General features: G+C 39.7%; 5 protein-coding genes, 1 long non-coding RNA gene and 1 pseudogene across 7 annotated transcripts; 6 read left to right on the forward strand and 1 right to left on the reverse strand.

The window, feature by feature from the left end:
• The first annotated feature begins 850 nt into the window (after nt 1-850).
• LOC105961850 (G-type lectin S-receptor-like serine/threonine-protein kinase At4g27290) lies at nt 851-4,135 on the forward strand. The gene is made up of 7 exons (XM_088822242.1): nt 851-2,284; nt 2,374-2,505; nt 2,571-2,728; nt 2,804-3,014; nt 3,112-3,349; nt 3,441-3,591; nt 3,699-4,135. The coding sequence occupies exons 1-7, from the start codon at nt 952-954 to the stop codon at nt 4,014-4,016; spliced, it is 2,541 nt and encodes an 846-aa protein (XP_088678368.1). The 5' UTR covers nt 851-951; the 3' UTR covers nt 4,017-4,135.
• A 309-nt stretch (nt 4,136-4,444) lies between these two features.
• On the forward strand, nt 4,445-6,783 carry LOC148768738 (G-type lectin S-receptor-like serine/threonine-protein kinase At4g27290; annotated as a pseudogene). The gene is made up of 5 exons (XR_016033246.1): nt 4,445-5,832; nt 5,907-6,038; nt 6,107-6,264; nt 6,337-6,560; nt 6,652-6,783. The product of XR_016033246.1 is annotated as a G-type lectin S-receptor-like serine/threonine-protein kinase At4g27290 (transcript).
• LOC105961988 (G-type lectin S-receptor-like serine/threonine-protein kinase SD1-1) lies at nt 6,666-7,816 on the forward strand. Its single transcript, XM_088822258.1, has 3 exons — nt 6,666-6,889; nt 6,994-7,144; nt 7,246-7,816. The coding sequence occupies exons 1-3, from the start codon at nt 6,666-6,668 to the stop codon at nt 7,549-7,551; spliced, it is 681 nt and encodes a 226-aa protein (XP_088678384.1). The 3' UTR covers nt 7,552-7,816.
• LOC148768739 (uncharacterized) lies at nt 7,036-13,081 on the reverse strand. The gene is made up of 5 exons (XR_016033250.1): nt 12,699-13,081; nt 11,937-12,123; nt 10,371-10,526; nt 7,297-8,258; nt 7,036-7,175 (listed from the first exon to the last, which is right to left on the reverse strand). It is a non-coding gene; the product is annotated as an uncharacterized LOC148768739 (long non-coding RNA).
• Nucleotides 8,847-12,370, forward strand: LOC105961849 (G-type lectin S-receptor-like serine/threonine-protein kinase At4g27290). Its single transcript, XM_088822247.1, has 7 exons — nt 8,847-10,294; nt 10,408-10,539; nt 10,618-10,775; nt 11,013-11,223; nt 11,314-11,551; nt 11,640-11,790; nt 11,886-12,370. Exons 1-7 carry the CDS (start codon nt 8,992-8,994, stop codon nt 12,189-12,191), a joined length of 2,499 nt encoding a protein of 832 aa, XP_088678373.1. The 5' UTR covers nt 8,847-8,991; the 3' UTR covers nt 12,192-12,370.
• A 2,250-nt stretch (nt 13,082-15,331) lies between the features above and the next one.
• LOC105961848 (G-type lectin S-receptor-like serine/threonine-protein kinase At4g27290) lies at nt 15,332-18,752 on the forward strand. Its single transcript, XM_088822241.1, is given in 6 exon segments — nt 15,332-16,796; nt 16,883-17,014; nt 17,130-17,254; nt 17,339-17,549; nt 17,642-17,879; nt 17,960-18,752. Coding segments are annotated over 6 exon segments (2,559 nt in total). The 5' UTR covers nt 15,332-15,490; the 3' UTR covers nt 18,507-18,752.
• A 578-nt stretch (nt 18,753-19,330) lies between these two features.
• On the forward strand, nt 19,331-19,648 carry LOC148768740 (chlorophyll a-b binding protein AB80, chloroplastic-like). The gene has a single exon (XM_088821333.1). The coding sequence runs from the start codon at nt 19,331-19,333 to the stop codon at nt 19,646-19,648; it is 318 nt and encodes a 105-aa protein (XP_088677459.1).
• Nucleotides 19,649-19,769: the final 121 nt, after the last annotated feature.

Here is a 19,769-nt window from a genome sequence, read left to right on the forward strand (position 1 = left end):
CTGAACTTTCACCCGTTTTGCGGTTTATCGTCTTAATAAAAAAAGTAGTTGCACAAACTCGATTTTTTTGCCACATTGCCTTATAAACGGAAAATTGGATGCTACATCTGGTTATTTATATTTGATGGATTGAAACTATAGATTTACACATAATTACATACACACCCATATGTATGTGTGCTTAGTGTGTAGTTATTTAATCAAATATACGGTTTAAATCCACCCGTTATAAATAATCATGTGTTGTTCTAACTCCCTCTTATAAACTTGATTAGCCCAAAAAAAAATCTCAACCATTAATTAAATCTTGAACTCAATTTGTTCTCCTTCAATTCATCTATGGCTGAAATCGAGTTCAGATGTCGTCGTGCAACATCTTTTTATTAAGGCAGCAAAGCGCAAAACGAGCCGAAGATCACATGGCAAAGTGTTGTTTACCCTTTAGTACTATAAAATATGTTCAATGTTTTGTTATTTAAGGTATATTGCAATTCATAAGCTAATTGAAACTCTTTACACTAACTACAACACTTATCACTTTTTATCTCAAAAAAAATACAATAACAAAATTCAGTAGCCTTACAGAAAAAAATACCAATGACTCGCATTCGACGGATATAGCACCGGTTTTGTCCCGAACAGATGTCGACGATGACTTAAGAGAGAGACAAAATCGGGTCAATAGTTATTGTCTCGTTCTCGAAATCCTTTTCAAACTGCCTCAACTATACGAAAAAAGACACAAATTTAGAAATCTGCTACACTGCTACTAACCCCACACACACACACATAGTCAAGAAACTACAACTACGTAAACCCATCTAAGGACCACCATAACGAAAAAAACGACGAAAAAAATTCGTAAGAACTTGCTAATAAATATCGCACTTTCCCTATACGTTTTTAGCTTCTCGTCTCTCCGTATACTACTCCAAGTATCGAACCAGAACCATGAATAGTAGTAATAGTAGTAATAGTAGTAGTAGTAGTACAGCATTCGCGTACCTAATTATTATTATTACAGTTTTCTTATTTTCCGGTCACGGAATATCCGAAGCAGCTACGGATACGATAAACACTTCTCAGACATTCATCGACAACGGCGACACGATAGTTTCGTCCGGAGGAAGCTTCGAGCTGGGATTTTTCAGCCCGGAAAATTCCGATAACCGATACGTGGGCATATGGTATAAGAGAGTCGTAACCGTACGAACTGTAGTGTGGATAGCCAACACCGAAACTCCGCTCACAAACACATCTTCCGGTTCGATGAGCCTCATCGAACCCGGGATTCTGGTTCTACTAAACAACAATACCAACGCCACCGTTTGGTCAACCAACGCATCGAGGACCGTGCAGAATCCAATCGCGCAGTTACTCGACTCGGGCAACCTCGTGGTTAAAGACGCGGACGAGGAGAATCCCGAGATATTTCTCTGGCAGAGCTTCGATCATCCGACCGACACTCTACTACCTGGCATGAAGCTCGGCAAGAACTTCGTCACTAATGTACAAGTCCACATTTCGTCGCGAAAGAGCGATACCGATTTAGCGACGGGAGAGTATACGTACAACTGTGACCCCACCGGCTATCCACAGAACATCCTTAAAAAGGGCGAAACGGTCACTTACAGAACAGGGCCGTGGAATGGGATCGGGTTTAGCGGGACTCCGAATTTGCGTAAGAATTCTATTTACACGTACGGAATGGTCATAAACAAGAATGAGGTATACTATCACTACGAGCTACTCAACAACTCGGTTATATCGAGGTTGACATTGAACGAAAACGGGGTTTGTGAGAGGTGGACATGGGTAGATGGAACTCAAGGCTGGCGAGTTTATCTTACCGCACCGACGGATAATTGCGATCTTTACGAAAACTGTGGGCCCTACGGTAGTTGCAATGTCGAGCATTCCCCTGTTTGCGGGTGTTTGGAGAAATTCAAACCAAAGGATCCTCAAGGCTGGAAAAGGGGGGATTGGTCGAACGGGTGCGTTAGAAGCGCGCCGTTGAATTGCGCGAAGGGAGACGGGTTTTTGAAGTATTCGGGCGTGAAACTGCCGGATACTCGGAATTTTACGTGGTATAACGAGAGCATGAATCTTGACGAATGCAAGTTGTTGTGCTCGAAGAATTGCTCGTGTATGGCTTATACGAGTCTCGATATAAGCAGGGGCCGAATCGGAAACGGATGCCTACTTTGGTTTGGCGACCTTGTCGACATCAGAGAGCTCTCTCCGGGACAAGATATCCACGTAAGGATGGCTTCGTCTGAATTAGGTACTACGATTGTTCCGTTTTTTTTTTTTTTTTTTTCGTTTTTCGATCGAACACGGAAAAGTAAGAATGCAGTTAAATAAATTTCGCAGAATCGGGAGAAAGCAAACGAGAAATACTTGCAGTGGTATCGAGCCTCGTAATTGCGGTGGTTCTGCTAAGCCTCAGCCTGGTGATTTATTGTCGGAAACGGAAGAAACTCGATCGTCAGCTGCAAAAAACGGGTACGAGTTATATTTGTGTGAGCTAACTACTATAATTTATTATTATAATATATCTTCTTTATCAGGCAACGCGAGGCTCGACTACGTGGACGATCGTCCCGACGTAAGTCGTAACTTGGACCTCGAAATACCGCAGTATAACTTACCGACACTAATTGAAGTTACCGATAATTTTTCAATCGGCAATAAGCTCGGAGAGGGTGGATTCGGACCTGTTTATAAGGTAAAATATATTTAAAAAATTTAACATATTTACATTGAAAAACACATGTTACATACACGTAAAATTCGATACTAGGGGCTTCTAGAAGATGGACAGGAAGTTGCCGTAAAACGACTATCGAAAACTTCCGTTCAAGGAGTAAACGAGTTGAAGAATGAAGTCAACTGCATCGCAAAGCTTCAGCATCGTAACCTAGTGAAGCTTCTAGGATGCTGCATCGAAGGCGAAGAAAAGATTCTCGTTTACGAATACTTGACCAACAAAAGTCTCGACTTGATACTTTTCCGTAAGTATTCCTCACCTACTCGATTATCGCACTTTAATAAGGTGTATGAATTCCATATCTATATAGTTCAAAAAAATTCGTTGTCGGTTATTTGAAGATCCGACGAAAAGCAAACTACTGGATTGGCCTATGAGATTCAACATTATAAACGGCATTGCTCGGGGATTAATGTATCTACATCAAGATTCCCGACTACGAGTTGTACACAGAGACCTCAAAGCAAGCAATATCTTACTTGATTCCGATATGAACCCTAAAATATCGGACTTTGGACTTGCTAGAACTTTTGGAGGAAACGAGACGGGAGCCAACACAAGCCGTGTAGTTGGAACTTAGTACGTACAATTCTTCACGCGTACATTTTTAGTATTATTACATACTTTTCTTAATTCATTACGCGTCACCCTTTTTTTTTTTTTTTTTTAGCGGCTATATGTCTCCGGAATACGCGATCGACGGTGTGTTCTCGGTGAAATCGGATGTTTTTAGCTTCGGCGTTCTGGTTCTCGAGATCGTCAGCGGTAAGAGAAATAGAGGATTTTCTCATCGAGATCACCGGCTCAACCTTCTCGGGCACGTAAGTTAAATTGTCGGTATTACTCGACAAACTTGAAAAAAAAAAAAAACAATCGGTTATTTTCAAATCAAAGTAGTCGGTTACTAATGTCGGTTATTACACGACAGGCGTGGATGCTACACAGGGAAGAAAGGACAGTGGAATTGGCTGGTTCGTCTTACCTCGTAAATTCAGGATATTTACGAGAAGTGATTAGATCAATCGAAGTCGGTCTTTTGTGCGTGCAAGAATCCCCCGAAGATAGGCCGAACATGTCTACGGTAGTATCGATGCTGAGCAATGAAGGCGTCCTGCCTGAAGCCAAACATCCCGGTTTTTTCACGGGAAGAGAGATGTCGATAGTCGAAACTTCAACGAGCTCAAACACGGCAACCACAGCAACCTCCGTAAATGAAATCACAATCACGCTGTTAGACGGTCGATAGAAAAAAAAATGTTATGACAACCGTAATTTCCGTTTCGCGTCTCTTCTATTCCGACACTTAAATCTTCTGCACCTTGAACAGTTTTAATCGAACCAATTCAACTACGTAGTTATATAAAATTTTGAGTCGAAGTCAATACCGAATTTCACTCCACAAACAAAGCCTTAGCCAAAGCACGGCGTAACTTCGTAAAAAGATCCAGACACTGTGACTTAGATATTACAGGTCAATACCATCGCCTCGTTCTTGAAATCCTTTTCAAACTGTCTCCATCGTAATAAAAAACGACAGAACCGTATTACACGCCACAAAGAAATTTCAATAAACACGTTAGCAGATTGGCAAAGACGGGTTTTCTTTCATCACAATTATATACCGATAGTCAACAAAACTACAAACATGCACCTCATTTTGGGGACCACAGTAAGAAAGAGACAACAATATATTATAAGTACTTGCTAATAAAAATCACAACTGGCTATATGTTTAGCTTCTTCTTTTTCTGTATCACAACCATGTATACCATACTTCGTGAATACGGTATTGGTTTTCTGATTATTACAGCGTCTTTATTGTCCAGTCATGAAATGTACGAAGCAGCAACAGATACAATAAACACTTCTCGGGTATTTCGAGATAACGGCGAGACGCTGATTTCGGCCGGTGGAAGCTTCGAGTTGGGATTTTTCCACCCCGCGAATTCCGATAATCGATACGTGGGCATATGGTACAAGAAAGTAACTGTACACACTGTAGTGTGGGTAGCCAACAGAGAAATTCCACTCACGAATACATCAGGTACGATGAAAGTCGTAGAACCAGGGATTCTAGTTCTTGTAAATGATACTAACGGTACTATTTGGTCTACTAATACGTCGAGAACCGTGCAGAATCCCATTGTGCAGTTACTCGACTCGGGGAATCTCGTAATATAATCAAAGACGCGAACGATGATCCCGAGAGTTTTCTTTGGCAGAGTTTCGATCATCCGACCGACACTCTTTTACCAGGTATGAAGCTCGGCAAGAACTTCGTCACTGGTTTGGAAGTATACATGTCGTCACAAAAGAGCATTAGCGATCCCGCAAAAGGCGAGTATACATTTCACTGCGATCCGACTGGCTATCCGCAAAACATCCTTAAAAAGGGCGAAAGCGTCATTTACAGAACCGGACCGTGGGATGGCATCGGCTTTAGCGGGAATCCGAATTTGCGTAAGGATCCGATTTTCACGTACGGATTGGTCATAAGCAAGAACGAGGTGTACTACCACTACGAGCTGATCAACAACTCGGTGATATCGAGGTTTACGTTGAACGAAAACGGGCTTTGTCAGAGGTCGACGTGGGTCGACGGGAAACAAGAGTGGGCCGTTTACCTTACCGTGCCGACGGATAACTGTGATCATTACGAAAACTGCGGGCCCTACGATGGTTGTAACGTCGAGCATTCTCCGGTTTGCGGGTGTTTGAAGAAATTCAAACCGAAAGATCCTCAAGGATGGAGAAAGGGGATTGGTCGAACGGATGCGTCAGAAGCACGTCGTTGAATTGTGCCAAGGGGGACGGGTTTTTGATGTATTCGGGCGTGAAATTGCCGGACACTCGGAATTTTTCGTGGTATAACGAGAGTATGAATCTTGAAGAATGCAAGTTGTTGTGCTCGAAGAATTGCTCGTGCATGGCTTATACGAGTCTCGATATAAGCAGGGGCGGAATCGGAAGTGGATGCCTACTTTGGTTTGGTGACCTTGTCGATATACGAGACCGGTCCCCGGGACAAGATATCCACATTCGGGTGGCTTCGTCTGAGTTAGGTAAGAATTCTTTCGAGAAAAAAAAAAAACGGATCTTTCGAGAAATTGTGGAATACTAAGAAACAATTCTGCAGCTTCAAGACAAAGTAAACGAGCAATACTCGCAGCGATATTGGCCCTCGTAATCGGGATAGTTCTGCTAAGCCTGAGCCTGGTGCTTTGTTGTCGGAAACGGAAGAAGCTCGATAATCAGCTGCAAGAAACAGGTAAAGAGAGATACGATTTAGTTTATTTTCTCTACTTTTAATGTATTATACTATATTTTTTTAATCAGGCAGGACAAGACTCGATTATGTGGACGATCATCCTGATATAAGTCGTAACAACGACTTGGAGATACCACAGTATGACTTGCCCACACTAATTGATGTTACGGAAAATTTCTCAATCGAGAACAAGCTCGGAGAGGGTGGATTTGGACCTGTTTATAAGGTAAAGAACAAATTAAATTTATAAATTTAACGTTTCGAAGAAATTTAAATACACATTTACATTCGATATTAGGGCCTGCTAGAAGACGGACAGGAAGTTGCGGTAAAACGACTATCGAGAACTTCACTTCAAGGAGCAAACGAGTTCAAGAACGAAGTCAACTGCATCGCGAAACTTCAGCACCGAAATCTGGTGAAGCTTCTAGGTTGCTGCATCGACGGAGAAGAAAAGCTGCTGGTTTACGAATACATGACCAACAAAAGTCTCGACTTGATCCTGTTCAGTACGGATTCCTCGTAAATATACAGTTCGAAACTTTTCGTTGTCACTCTTGATTTAAAATTTAGAAAAAACTAACATCAAATATGTTTGTCACTTATTTGGAAGATCCGGCGAAAAGCATGTTGCTGGATTGGCCGAGACGCTTCAATATTATTAACGGCATTGCTCGGGGACTTATGTATCTACATCAAGATTCCCGACTAAGAGTTATACACAGAGACCTCAAAGCAAGCAATATCTTACTAGATTCCGATATGAACCCTAAAATATCGGACTTTGGACTTGCTAGAACTTTTGGAGGAAACGAGACGGGAGCCAACACAAGCCGAGTAGTAGGAACTTAGTACGTACAATTCTTCACGGTTACATTTTTAGTATTGTTACATACTTTTCTTAATTCATTACACATCACCACCTTCTTTTTTTTTTGTTTTTTTTTTTTGGTAGCGGTTATATGTCTCCGGAATACGCGATAGACGGTGTGTTCTCGGTGAAATCGGATGTTTTTAGCTTCGGTGTTCTGGTTCTTGAGATCGTCAGCGGTAAAAGAAACAGAGGATTTTCTCATCGAGACCACAGGCTCAACCTTCTTGGACATGTAAGTTACGATGTTGGTATTACTCGACAAACTTCAAAAAAAAAAATCGTTTATTTTCAAATCAAAGTAGTAAGTTACTAATGTCAGTTATTACTCGACAGGCATGGACGCTAAATAGAGAAGAAAGGTCACTCGAATTGGTTGAGTCTTACCTCATAAATTCGGGCTATTTACGAGAAGTGCTCCGATCAGTCGAAGTCGGTCTTTTATGCGTGCAAGAACTCCCCGAAGATAGGCCGAACATGTCTACGGTAGTATCGATGCTTAGCAATGAAGGTGTCCTGCCCGAAGCGAAACATCCCGGTTTTTTCACGGGAAGAGAGACGTCCAAAATCGAAACTTCGGCAAGCTCAAACACAGCGAGCTCGGTAAACAAAATGACCGTTACACTGTTAGATGGTCGATAGAAAAATGTCAGAAAACACCTGATTTCAATCCGCGTCTCGTCTGATCCGACACGTTTTCATTTTGAGCTATCGTTTTTATATGGATCCGTTTCGACATTCTGAAGAATCAAAACGCAGTTATTGATCGTGATCCAGGCCAAGTGACGTAAATGTTTGCAAGACAAAATTTGTTGCTCCGTATTCGTAATTTAGACATGCTAGTTATTTTTTTTTTAAGAACTACGGTTAAATAAAGTGATTCCTGATCATTTAGTACATTTGAAAATCACAATGCACGAAAAAACGAGAAATACGTAAGGCGTCTTCCACAAATGCTCCAAAAGATGATAACGAAGAATCCCCAGCCGTGAGAGCATCAACAACCTGTGAACAGTCGCCTTCGAGAATTATCGAACTCCATCCGCAAAAACGAGCCATTCGAGAATTTTAAACGAACCATTAATTTTAGAGGTATTAATCAGAAATAAATAAAAAATTAAAAATAAAAAATAAAAAAATCTTAGTTTTAATCACTACTTTAGGGAGTGTTATGTAATTAATTTTTAATCTATGGAGGCCTCACCACTTATAAGAAGCAACAGATACTATTTTAACAATCATCAAAAGTCAACACTACATGTGGTCAACATCTTTTCTAAAATCAAACCTTCTAGATCAGAATACTTCACAGCTCTTTAAATTTACTCCTTTCGATTGGGACAAACAAACTGCAATAAGAGAAAACAAATTATATATATATATATATATATATATATATATATATATATATATATATATATATATATATATATATATATATATAATATATATATATATATATAGATATTGAAAACTATTACCGGCCCGACCATTATGGGTCGGATAATGGTTGGCGACCAACTTTATCGCATATGAAATAAGAACTATAAAATAAAAAATATAACATAGAGGTCTATAAATTTGTGTTTCGAGTTTGAACTTCTTTTATACATTATTTCGAAGGTTAAGAAAATAAGAATTAGAATTAAAATTTTATTATTAAAAAAAGTCGGCTAGCCGATATTACCCGACCAAGCTGACTTTTGGAGTAAACTGAAAACCACTGACCAACCCATTTATATCTGGGTCAGTTAAAATTACCGAAAAAATTATCGACCATGCCCAAACCTACCAATACGAAGTACGACTAAATTAAGTAATATGGATCACTTATTGGTGGAAATTTAAGTGGCATCAAGACTTTGACTTAAATATTCCAGGTCAACGGATACCCTTGTCTTGTTCTACTCATTGCCTTAGAAATTTCAAAGCACGTCTTTGGACTAGCAATAGCAAATTCTCTATCACTACATTTTGTGAAAGAGACAACAAAATTAATATGTACTTGTAATAAAAATTCACAACCGGCTATCTGTTTAGCTTCTCCTCTTTGTGTTGTAGTCGACATATCGAACCGCAACGATGTATACGATACGTCGTCGATACGGTATCGGTTTACTAGTTATTACGGCTTCGTTATTGTCCGGACGTGAAATGTACGAAGCGGCAACGGATACGATTAACACTTCTCAGACATTCATCGACAACGGCGATACAATAGTTTCGGCCGGTGAAAGCTTCGAGTTGGGATTTTTCAGCCCGGAAAATTCCAACAATCGATACGTGGGCATATGGTACAAGAGAGTAGTAACCGTACGAACCGTAGTGTGGGTTGCAAACACGGAAACTCCACTCACAGACGCCTCTGGTTCGATGAGACTCATCGAAGCAGGGGTTCTGGTTCTACTAAACAACAATACCAACGCTACCGTTTGGTCAACCAATGCATCGAGAACCGTGCAGAATCCAATCGCGCAGTTGCTCGACTCGGGAAATCTCGTAGTTAAAGACGCGGACGATGACAATCCCGAGGTTTTTCTCTGGCAGAGCTTCGATCATCCGACCGACACTCTACTACCGGGAATGAAGATCGGTAGAAACTTTGTCACTAATGTAGAAGTGCATATTTCGTCACGTAAGAGCAATACCGATTTAGCAACGGGAGAGTATACATTCACTTGTGATCCGACTGGCTATCCGCAAGACATCGTTAGAAAGGGCGAAATCGTCATTTATAGAACCGGACCGTGGAATGGCATCGGCTTTAGCGGGAACCCGAATTTGCGTAAGAATTCGATTTATACGTACGGAGTGGTCATAAACGAGCACGAGGTGTACTACCACTACGAGCTACTCAACAACTCGGTTATATCGAGGTTTACGTTGAACAAAAACGGGGTTTGCGAGAGGTTGATATGGGTAGATGGAACCCAAGATTGGCACGTTTATCTTACCGCACCGACGGATAATTGCGATCTTTACAAAAACTGCGGGCCCTATGGTAGTTGCAATATTGAAAATTCTCCTGTTTGTGGATGTTTGAAGAAATTCAAACCAAAAGATCCTCAAGGTTGGGAAAGAGGGGATTGGTCGAATGGGTGTGTTAGAAGCACGTCGTTGAACTGTGCGAAGGGAGACGGGTTTTTGAAGTATTCGGGAGTTAAATTGCCGGATACTCGGCTTTCGTGGTATAACGAGAGTATGAATCTTGACGAATGCAAGTTAATGTGCTCGAAGAATTGCTCGTGTATGGCTTATACAAGTCTAGATATAAGCAAGGGCGGAATCGGAAACGGATGCCTACTTTGGTATGGTGACCTTGTCGACATCAAAGAGTTGTCTCCAGGACAAGATATCCACATAAGGATGGCTTCGTCTGAGCTAGGTAAGAATTCGTTCCCAAAAAAAAAAAAAAAAACGGGATCTTTTATTCAAAATGTAATTCAGTATTAGCATATTACCTTTGAAATCGTGATGTACTAACAAATCATTTTGCAGATTCGGAAGAAAGTAAACGAGCAATACTTGCAGTTACATTGGCCCTCGTAATCGGGATAGTTCTGCTAAGCCTGAGCCTGGTGCTTTATTGTCTGAAATGGAGGAAGCTCGATCTTCAGCTGCAAGAAACAGGTAAACGACATGAATTATAACGTGAACGCTAAAAAAAACGATGCTCGTGTATATTATGCTTGATCCCTTCTTTATCAGGTAGGGCGAGTCTCGACTATGTGTACGATCATCCCTACATAAGTCGTAACTTGGACCTGGAAATACCACAGTATGACTTACCGACACTAATTGAAGTTACTGAGAATTTTTCAATCGGCAATAAGCTCGGAGAGGGTGGATTCGGACCTGTTTATAAGGTAAAGACGCATTCGGTTTATAAATTTAAGGTACATAATACTTTAATTTATCCAACTCTAATCCTCAATCAAATACCGTGTAAATCATCTGATGAACTTCATTTCCAAACGAAAACGATAAACAACAGCATCATATAAGGTTCTGAATATGGGAATAAAAGAATGTCGAAATATGATGTCAAGTAACAGAATAAATTTTTAATATTTATCGAAAATAACTGCTACATTCGATATTAGGGCCTTCTAGAAGATGGACAGGAAGTTGCAGTAAAACGACTATCGAGAACTTCACTTCAAGGAGTACACGAGTTCAAGAACGAAGTCAACTGCATCGCGAAACTTCAGCACCGGAATCTGGTTAAGCTTCTCGGATGCTGCATCGAAGGAGAAGAAAAGTTGTTGGTTTACGAATACATGACCAACAAAAGTCTCGACTTAATACTATTTGGTAAGGATTCCTCATTACGCTAACCCACTCGATTAATCGTTCCGAAAAATTATGAAGACTAAATTAAATACGTTGTCACTTATTGGGAAGATCCGAGGAAAAGCATGTTACTGGATTGGCCTAGGCGCTTCAATATTATTAACGGTATTGCACGGGGACTTATGTATCTACATCAAGATTCTCGTCTTAGAGTTATACACAGAGACCTCAAAGCAAGCAATATCTTACTAGATTCCGATATGAATCCTAAAATATCGGACTTTGGACTTGCTAGAACTTTTGGAGGAAACGAGACAGGAGCCAACACAAGCCGAGTAGTTGGAACTTAGTACGTACAATTCTTCACACTTGCATTTTTAGTATTATTACATACTTTTCTTAATTCATTACACATCACCACCCTTTTTTTTTTGTAGCGGCTATATGTCTCCGGAATACGCGATTGACGGTGTGTTCTCAGTGAAATCGGATGTTTTTAGCTACGGTGTTCTGGTCCTCGAGATCGTTAGTGGTAAGAGAAACAGAGGATTTTCTCATAGAGATCACAGGCTCAACCTTCTCGGACATGTAAGTTACGTTGTCGGCATTACTCGACAAACTTGAAAAAACAATCTTTTATTTCGAAATCAACATAGTTGTTCTAATATATGTAAATACAACAGGCATGGATGCTACATCGAGAAGAAAGGTCACTCGAATTGGTTGATTCTTACCTCATAAATTCAGGCTATTTACGAGAAGTGCTCCGATCAATCGAAGTCGGTCTTTTATGCGTGCAAGAATGCCCCGAAGATAGGCCAAACATGTCTACAGTAGTGTTCATGCTGAGCAACGAATGTGTCCTGCCTGAAGCAAAGCGTCCCGGTTTTTTCACAGGAAGAGATACGTCCAAAATCGAAACTTCAACGAGCTCAAACACAGCAACATCTTCAAATGAGATGAGCTTTACGATGTTAGATGGTCGATAGAAAAAAAATGCAGTTTTGCAAGACAAAATATATTCTGGTAATTTAGAGCCTTATTTAACTAACTAATTACAATTTAACTCGCAGTTAGAGCTGTTCTGCTAGCCAGCTCCTGCTTCCGTATTGGCCAATTTTGATTTTTTTTTTGCTCAAAGTCGAAAAGAAAAACTATTCGGGAAAAACATAGGTATTTCGTGATTTATATTAAGAACAATCTAATAAGAGTATATTATTAGGTTTCACTACAGTGAGAACTACACGTAAATAAAGTGATTCCTGATCGTTTAATAAATTGAAAATCACAATGCACGGAAAAAACGTGCAATATGTAAGGCGTCTTCCACAAATGCTCCCTCAAGAATTATCGAACTCCATCCGCAAAAACGAGCCGTTCTAGAATTTTGAACGAACCATTAAATTTTAGGGGTATATATTATTGCATCAGCTTAATACTACAATTACTGCTACCACACAAAAAAAGGGGAAAATTAAAGAAACACAGGAACTTACATTTGTCGCGATGCCAGTATACATGAAACATAAGCTGCGAAAAACGTAGATCACGTTTACTGAACCGAAGAATTCTTCCATTCTCAGGTAAAAGTGGATCGAAAATAATCATCTCATCTATCCAATTAAACAACTCCGTCCTAAATCTGTTCACACGGCGTAACATCGTTAAAAGAGATACAAAAGGAGTAAAAAAAATTATTAAAGAAAAAAAAAAGATTGTGTTTGAGGAGTATATGATCTACCATTTAGATGAATCACAAGCTGCTGGTTCCAGCTCATACTCTTACGTATCTATCTCCACGAGTCGACTAGCGTCACAATACCAGTGTTGTGCAAAATCCTTGGCAATTGGTTTTACCAGCTCCAGAAAAGCCCAAAAGGAGAAAAAACCCTCGGGCGCGAAGTAGCCATCTTTTCTTGCAAGGCCAAAGTTTCGAGGATTTCATTAATCACCCGTTCTTGATTCACCTGCCTCTTGCTCATCATACAGATGGCCTTTTCCTTGTGATTGGTATTATATGAAAGAATGTGAGTAAACGGGACATCCGTCAAGCTGCTCGCCACCTACACATCGCAAAGGGCCGCTTACATCAAATGTACAAGAGCGGAAACTTAGAATAAATAAAAATGGGAAAAATGTCAATAAGATAGAAAGTCATGCTCCCTATAAATCTTTGCAGAGCTTGAAAAGAAAAAAATTGGATAAGTTAACCGTATTAAGAAAAACACAGGTTATATATCTTAGACAACTTGCAACGAATTAAACACACACAGAGAGAGAGAGAGAGAGAGAGAGAGAGAGAGAGAGAGAGAGAGAGAGAGAGAGAGAGAGAGAGAGAGAGAGAGAGAGACCTCAGCAACATGACAAGCCTTGACTGTCAAGAGAGACTGGAAAAGTTCAATTAGCCGGGGTCGTATATCGTCCAGAAACCGAGCAACGGCCACTCCACTACAGGGTGCAGCAATTAATTCCTTCAACCGGCTCTCATTCATAACAATTGAATTCACATTCACAACGTCGTTCCATCTATTCAAAAAATCGTTTTATGTATAATGATGCAGAATCATGTTCCAACATCAGACGATCCACCTACGATGATTTTTTTCCGGCGGATAACTTTCCCTACGCCATTCGACAAGGGCTCGCCGTAGTTGGTATGCCTTTTCGTACAGTTTCTGAATTTGCTTACCACCAATTTGCATGCTCCATCCAAAATTTCCAAACATTTTTCAGAGGTTGCTGCTTCCTCTAAAAAAAAAATTAAAATTAATTTCAAGCAAACAAATTCTGATAACATAAAACATGACTAGAAACATAAATCGAATCAAAAATACAAAAACAACAAAAATAATAAAAAAAATTGAAAATAATCATAACCAACCGGAGATAAGTTTGGTGGAAATGGAATCGAAGAATTGAAGGCTGTGAATAGCGAGACGAAGAGCGCAGAACGAAATCCGAACAGAGTATTTCTCCTCCAGCTTTAGTTTTGCTTCCTTCAACACCTTTAGCAGCTCTTCCTCCTCCATTGATTGCCTTCTTCTTCCGACGATTCTTCCGGCGATTGTCCGGTGATTATGTTAACCCCCTATTCCCAAACTGAACCCTAGATAATTTTCTCACCTCGTAGATTATGCGAGAGTATATATGTAATTTGGCAAAATAATTTTGCATGAGAAATATGCACGATTTTTTATATATTTTTTAAATAAAATTTTGCATGAGAGATGTGGGGTTTTGATCAGGGTTTTCAAACTCCAATTTAATTGGAAATGAATTTGGGAGTTATGAATTGATAATAAATCGGAAATTCTAGTTAAAATTATGACCGGAATTGAGTTGGTTTTTACCCAACAACCAATCTACTGGATTGGGTCGAAATGTTTTACCAACCCATTCATAGTAGGTCGGTTGATGGTCCATAATTATCAAAAATCGGTTGACTGATAATTTATCGGTCAACCAACAATATTAATAAATTTCGTTAAGAAAATATAAAATGAAGAGTGTAAATTTTTTAAGTGGCTATGGAATCAAACAAAAAATCAACAAGAATAGAAAGTTAGACATAAATCTTTTATCAGAAACTGAGTATTTGCATGTTATGGAATTATTTTGAACTGATAAATGATAACAACAAGTGTCACTAGGCCGAATGTGCATATTTTTACTAATTTTTTTTTAAAGTAAACCAGGTGCCGGTATATACTCATCAACTGGCCAATTTCGGAACCAGATATTCAGTTGTCATCTATCAACTGACCCACAAAAGGTTGGGTCGACAATAATTTTCAAAATTGAGCAAAATTGGTTTTATGGATGGGTTGGTTTTTTGGCCGGTATTTGACCGACCCAACCCTATTTAAAATTATTTTCAAAAATCGAAAACATCAATAAGGTGCAATGTGAATGATTATTACCTTATGAGGGTGTATAATGCAATTAAAAATTTCCAGGGGTGCAAAGAGCTATTAATATTTTTCAAGCGTGTGTCACCGTGGAGCTTACTTCGCCAACTTAATTCCCGCCAAAAAGCAATATTCTATGGAATTGAGCCTCCAAAATTCTGTATGCAAGTTTTCAATTTCAATTTAAAAATACTTGATTAGAAGAAAAAAAATCAAATTAAAATTAAAATATGGAATTGAAATAGTTCCATTCTCTGATTTTCAACCCATGCATATCTGGTTTCACACTTGGGATACATTTTCTTCATGTTTGATTTTTCTTCATAATATATGGTAGCAGATAGAAAAAATGGTGGTTAGCGAAATATATTTCCACAGAGATGAAATCTGGTTCGAAAATGGCGCATTTCTTCTTCTTCTTCTTCACTCAATTCCTCTCTTTACTGCTACTTCTTTCAATCACGCCACGGAAATTCTGTGTTGGAATGGATACACTTTTCCCAGATCAAACGATTGCAGTTGGGCAGACTTTGATTTCACAAACCCTAATTTTCGAGCTCGGATTTTTCTCCCCGGGAAAATCCAGCAATTATTTCTTAGGGATTTGGTATAAAAGCACACCGGAGATCGTAGTCTGGGTTGCGAATCGAAACAGCCCCATAACAGAATCACAAGGAGTAGTCTTAACAGTAGTTGGTAATCAAACCCTAGTTATACGCAGGGGCGAAATCGTAATTTGGTCGTCGGGGAATTCTTCATCGGTGGCGTCAATTCCGGTGTTACAGCTCTTAGACACTGGGAATTTGGTTATCATCGACAATGCAAGTGGAATTTGGATATGGCAGAGCTTCGATTACCCGACCGACACGTGGCTGCCAGGTATGAAGATGGTGAATGACGTGGAAGCTGGTTTGGACAAGTACTTGACATCGTGGAGAAATTGGGATGATCCTTCACCTGGAGATTTTGTTTTCAGGATCGAAAACGAGGGATTGTCCGACATGGTTTTGCTTTACGGGGGCACGAGGAAAAAGTTTCGAACTGGAAAATGGAATGGGATCAATTTCGATGGTCTTCTGCCGTTTCCGAATAGCTTAGGCTTACCCGTGGTGGCTTTCAAGGAATAAAGGTTGGTATCCGTACTAGCAAACACCCACTGCTCAAATCACTACAGGTTAACACTAGAGTCATCCGGTGTAATCAAACGCTATACTCTGAATTCAAGAACGGAGAAGTGGGATTCGATACGTATAAATCCACGAGATTCGTGCGATGAATACGGTACGTGTGGTCCTAATGCCATCTGCAAATTCGAGAAACCGGTAATATGCGAGTGTTTCAAGGGGTTCGCACCGAAATTGCAAAAAGATTGGGACAGTCAAGATTGGTCGGGTGGATGCACTAGAATTAGGGAACTGAATTGCGAGGGTGGAGACGGGTTTCTCGAGGTTGAACGGGCAAAATATCCTCATATGTTGGATTATTGGTTGAATAGTAGCATGAGCCTTAGTGAATGTCGAGCTCGATGCTTAAGAAACTGTAATTGCACCGCGTATGCTAATCCAATCATAACAAATGAAGGGTATGGATGTTTGATGTGGTTCGGGGATCTCGTTGATGTAAGAGAAAATCTTGCTGCGGATATTAGGCAAATCGTCTATATTCGGTTACCAGCTTCAGAGATAGGTAATTATTGATATTCTCTTTCTTGTCCTGATTATAGGTAAGTATCTGCCAGAATTCGTTTTGTAGTTTGTGTGTTCGTTTTGCAGAGGCTAGCACAAATTTGGAGGAGAAGAAGACAATCTCTGCAAAGATAATAGTAATATCAATTGCGGCTGGAGTTCTTGTCTCGGGTTTTATCAATGTAGTTATATTTTTTATGGCAAGACGAAAAAGACGAGGTAACAAAAGTTTTCGTACTTTTGCCGGACAAAAAATAATCTTGAATTCATGTTATAAACATGCATTTGGTGTCGAGCATGAGACGTTATTATTGTGTTTTTACCATTGCAACAGCAAAAAAGAATGATGGTGATGATCTAGAATTGCCTATATTCGAGTTGGCAACTATTGTGGCTGCAACGAACAACTTCTCCATAGAAAATGTAATTGGGGAAGGAGGATTTGGTCCTGTTTACAAGGTAAGGTCGTACATCGGAGAAGCTAATTATATTAAATAAAAAAATGGAATTCCGAAGCTTACTACTACCACCATGCATAAACAGGGTAATTTATCGGGAGAAGAAGAAATAGCAGTTAAAAGGTTGTCAAGATCTTCAAGTCAGGGTCTCGAAGAGTTCAAAAACGAAGTTACATCGATTGCCAAACTTCAGCATAGAAACCTTGTCAAACTTTTGGGATGTTGCATTGAAGGAGAGGAAAGAATGCTAATCTACGAATACCTACGGAATAAAAGTCTCAACTATTTTGTTTTCGGTACATGCTAAGATACTCTCGTTTAGTTGTTTTTTGTTCGTAAATCAAATCCGAAAGAGCTTAAATCTCATAAGGTATTGAATCATGTGCAGATCAAAATCGAAGGGCAATTTTAACATGGCCTAAGCGCTTTGACATTATCATGGGAATCGCAAGAGGACTGCTTTACCTCCATCAGGATTCCAGATTAAAGATCATCCATAGGGATCTTAAAACGAGCAATATTTTACTAGATGGAAATCTAAATCCAAAAATTGCAGACTTCGGCTTAGCAAGGGCTTTTTTAGAAGACCAATCGATTGTTAGAACAAAACGAGTTGTCGGTACATAGTAAGAGTTCTTTTTTATCTCAACAAAACATATCATTATTATTTTCCAAAACGACCCTTGTGACGGAACTATTTATGCAGTGGTTATATGGCTCCAGAATACGCAATCGATGGGAAATTCTCGGTGAAGTCTGATGTATTCAGCTTCGGAGTTGTATTGTTAGAGATAGTGAGTGGGAAAAAGAACAGAGGTTTTAACAACCATGACAACTGTCATACCCTTTTGGGACACGTAATGCTTTTTTCCTAGCCACAAATACTAAAAACCTTTCGATTTTAGTGAAAACTAAGTATCTTTAATGTGTATTAATCTTGACAGGCGTGGTTGTTGTGGAAAAAAGACAAGTTTATGGAGCTGATGGATGAAAGTTTAAACGAAACATTCGTCGAATCTCAAGTGAAAAGATGCGTACAAGTCGGGCTATTGTGCGTTCAGAAATTTGCAGAAGATAGGCCGGTTATGTCGTCTGTGCTTTTCATGTTGGGAACTGATGGAGCTGTTCTGCCTGAACCGAAAGAGCCTGCGTTTTTTTACGAGAGGAGTTTGAACCCTATTACAAGTGTTTCATCACCAAGTATGAAATCGGATAATAACACAATGACTATTACCGATTTGGAGGCGAGATAAAGGAGTTTCGGACATGACCCCTTGTATCCTTTTAACTCGATATATGTCGTAGGTTCGTAACTAATGTGTATGTATGTATTTGATTAACCAACAATGTGTGTGAGTGGTACCAATCTCCTTCTTGACGGTGAGATCCAAATCGGCTTAATTTCACGTTGCACTCTCGAAATGTACCATTTTCGCACTTTGCCACCCCGGAAATAATTGATGGCATTGTACACCCTCAAAACATGTTTAATCGTTCAAGTTGTGCACCCTACTTTATTTTTCGGCTAGAATTTCCATCATTGAGCTATTTTCTGATTGTTAACTGAGTCATTTTCGCTCGAAAATACATTTGCATTTTGTACCCCGAAGGAAAAAAAAAACATTTGAATAGAGACCATGTTTACGATCATAAATTAAATCGAAATTTATAATCGGAAAAATAGACTATGGTGCATTTTGAATGATTAAATATGTTTTGATGGTGCAAAGTGCCATAAAATATTTCGAGAGTGCAAAGTGCCATAAAAAATTTCCCTTGTGCGTCGTTGTTGCTCTGATGCTAACATAACAAATACCAGTGGCCTTTTACTACACCATCCTAAATTCCTTGAATTTTACCCGTTGATTCGGAAAGTTCCACGTCACTCGATTTGAATTTTTAAAAAACTATTTAATATTCACCAGACTTTTACACAATAACTAACAGAAATACAGTCAAAAGTCTTTACATACATCTTCTTCTTCACACTCAACCATGGAATTTCATATCACACTACTCAAATTCAATCTTCATTCACAAAACCGTTTGGTTCAAAGCCGGGTCGCAAATCTTCAGTATGGGCGGGCTCGACTATCTGGGCAACCCGAGTTTGGTCCACGCGCAAAGCATGTTGGCGATATGGGCGACCCAAGTTCTTCTGATGGGAGCCGTTGAGGGCTACCGTATTGCCGGTGGGCCCCTCGGTGAAGTGGTGGACCCGTTGTACCCGGGTGGTAGTTTTGACCCGTTGGGTCCTGCTGAGGACCCGGAAGCTTTTGCAGAGCTCAAGGTAAAGGAACTCAAGAACGGCAGACTTGCAATGTTCTCAATGTTTGGATTCTTTGTTCAAGCCATAAGGGTAAGGGTCCACTGGAGAATCTTGCGGATCATCTAGCCGACCCAGTTAACAACAACGCTTGGTCTTATGCCACAAACTTTGTTCCCGGAAAGTGAGATTGTACTTAAAAAAAAATCTGATTGTGAAGTCGAAATTGTGGTTAGGTTTCTCGGGCATT

Source organism: Erythranthe guttata, chromosome 8 (genome assembly GCF_056151865.1).
Source record: "Erythranthe guttata isolate IM_541 chromosome 8, IM_541, whole genome shotgun sequence".
Lineage (NCBI taxonomy): Eukaryota > Viridiplantae > Streptophyta > Magnoliopsida > Lamiales > Phrymaceae > Erythranthe > Erythranthe guttata.

Excerpts from the sequence above, each read along its gene's own strand:
- LOC105961988 (XM_088822258.1), top strand. The coding sequence starts at position 6,666 with ATGTTGCTGGATTGGCCGAGACGCTTCAATATTATTAACGGCATTGCT. Across the intron at positions 6,890-6,993 it reads AGCCGAGTAGTAGGAACTTA|CGGTTATATGTCTCCGGAAT; the intron begins GTACGTACAATT and ends TTTTTTTGGTAG. Across the intron at positions 7,145-7,245 it reads GGCTCAACCTTCTTGGACAT|GCATGGACGCTAAATAGAGA; the intron begins GTAAGTTACGAT and ends ATTACTCGACAG.
- LOC105961850 (XM_088822242.1), top strand. The coding sequence starts at position 952 with ATGAATAGTAGTAATAGTAGTAATAGTAGTAGTAGTAGTACAGCATTC. Across the intron at positions 2,506-2,570 it reads TCGTCAGCTGCAAAAAACGG|GCAACGCGAGGCTCGACTAC; the intron begins GTACGAGTTATA and ends CTTCTTTATCAG. Across the intron at positions 3,350-3,440 it reads AGCCGTGTAGTTGGAACTTA|CGGCTATATGTCTCCGGAAT; the intron begins GTACGTACAATT and ends TTTTTTTTTTAG.
- LOC105961849 (XM_088822247.1), top strand. The coding sequence starts at position 8,992 with ATGTATACGATACGTCGTCGATACGGTATCGGTTTACTAGTTATTACG. Across the intron at positions 10,540-10,617 it reads TCTTCAGCTGCAAGAAACAG|GTAGGGCGAGTCTCGACTAT; the intron begins GTAAACGACATG and ends CTTCTTTATCAG. Across the intron at positions 11,552-11,639 it reads AGCCGAGTAGTTGGAACTTA|CGGCTATATGTCTCCGGAAT; the intron begins GTACGTACAATT and ends TTTTTTTTGTAG.
- LOC148768740 (XM_088821333.1), top strand. The coding sequence starts at position 19,331 with ATGGGCGGGCTCGACTATCTGGGCAACCCGAGTTTGGTCCACGCGCAA.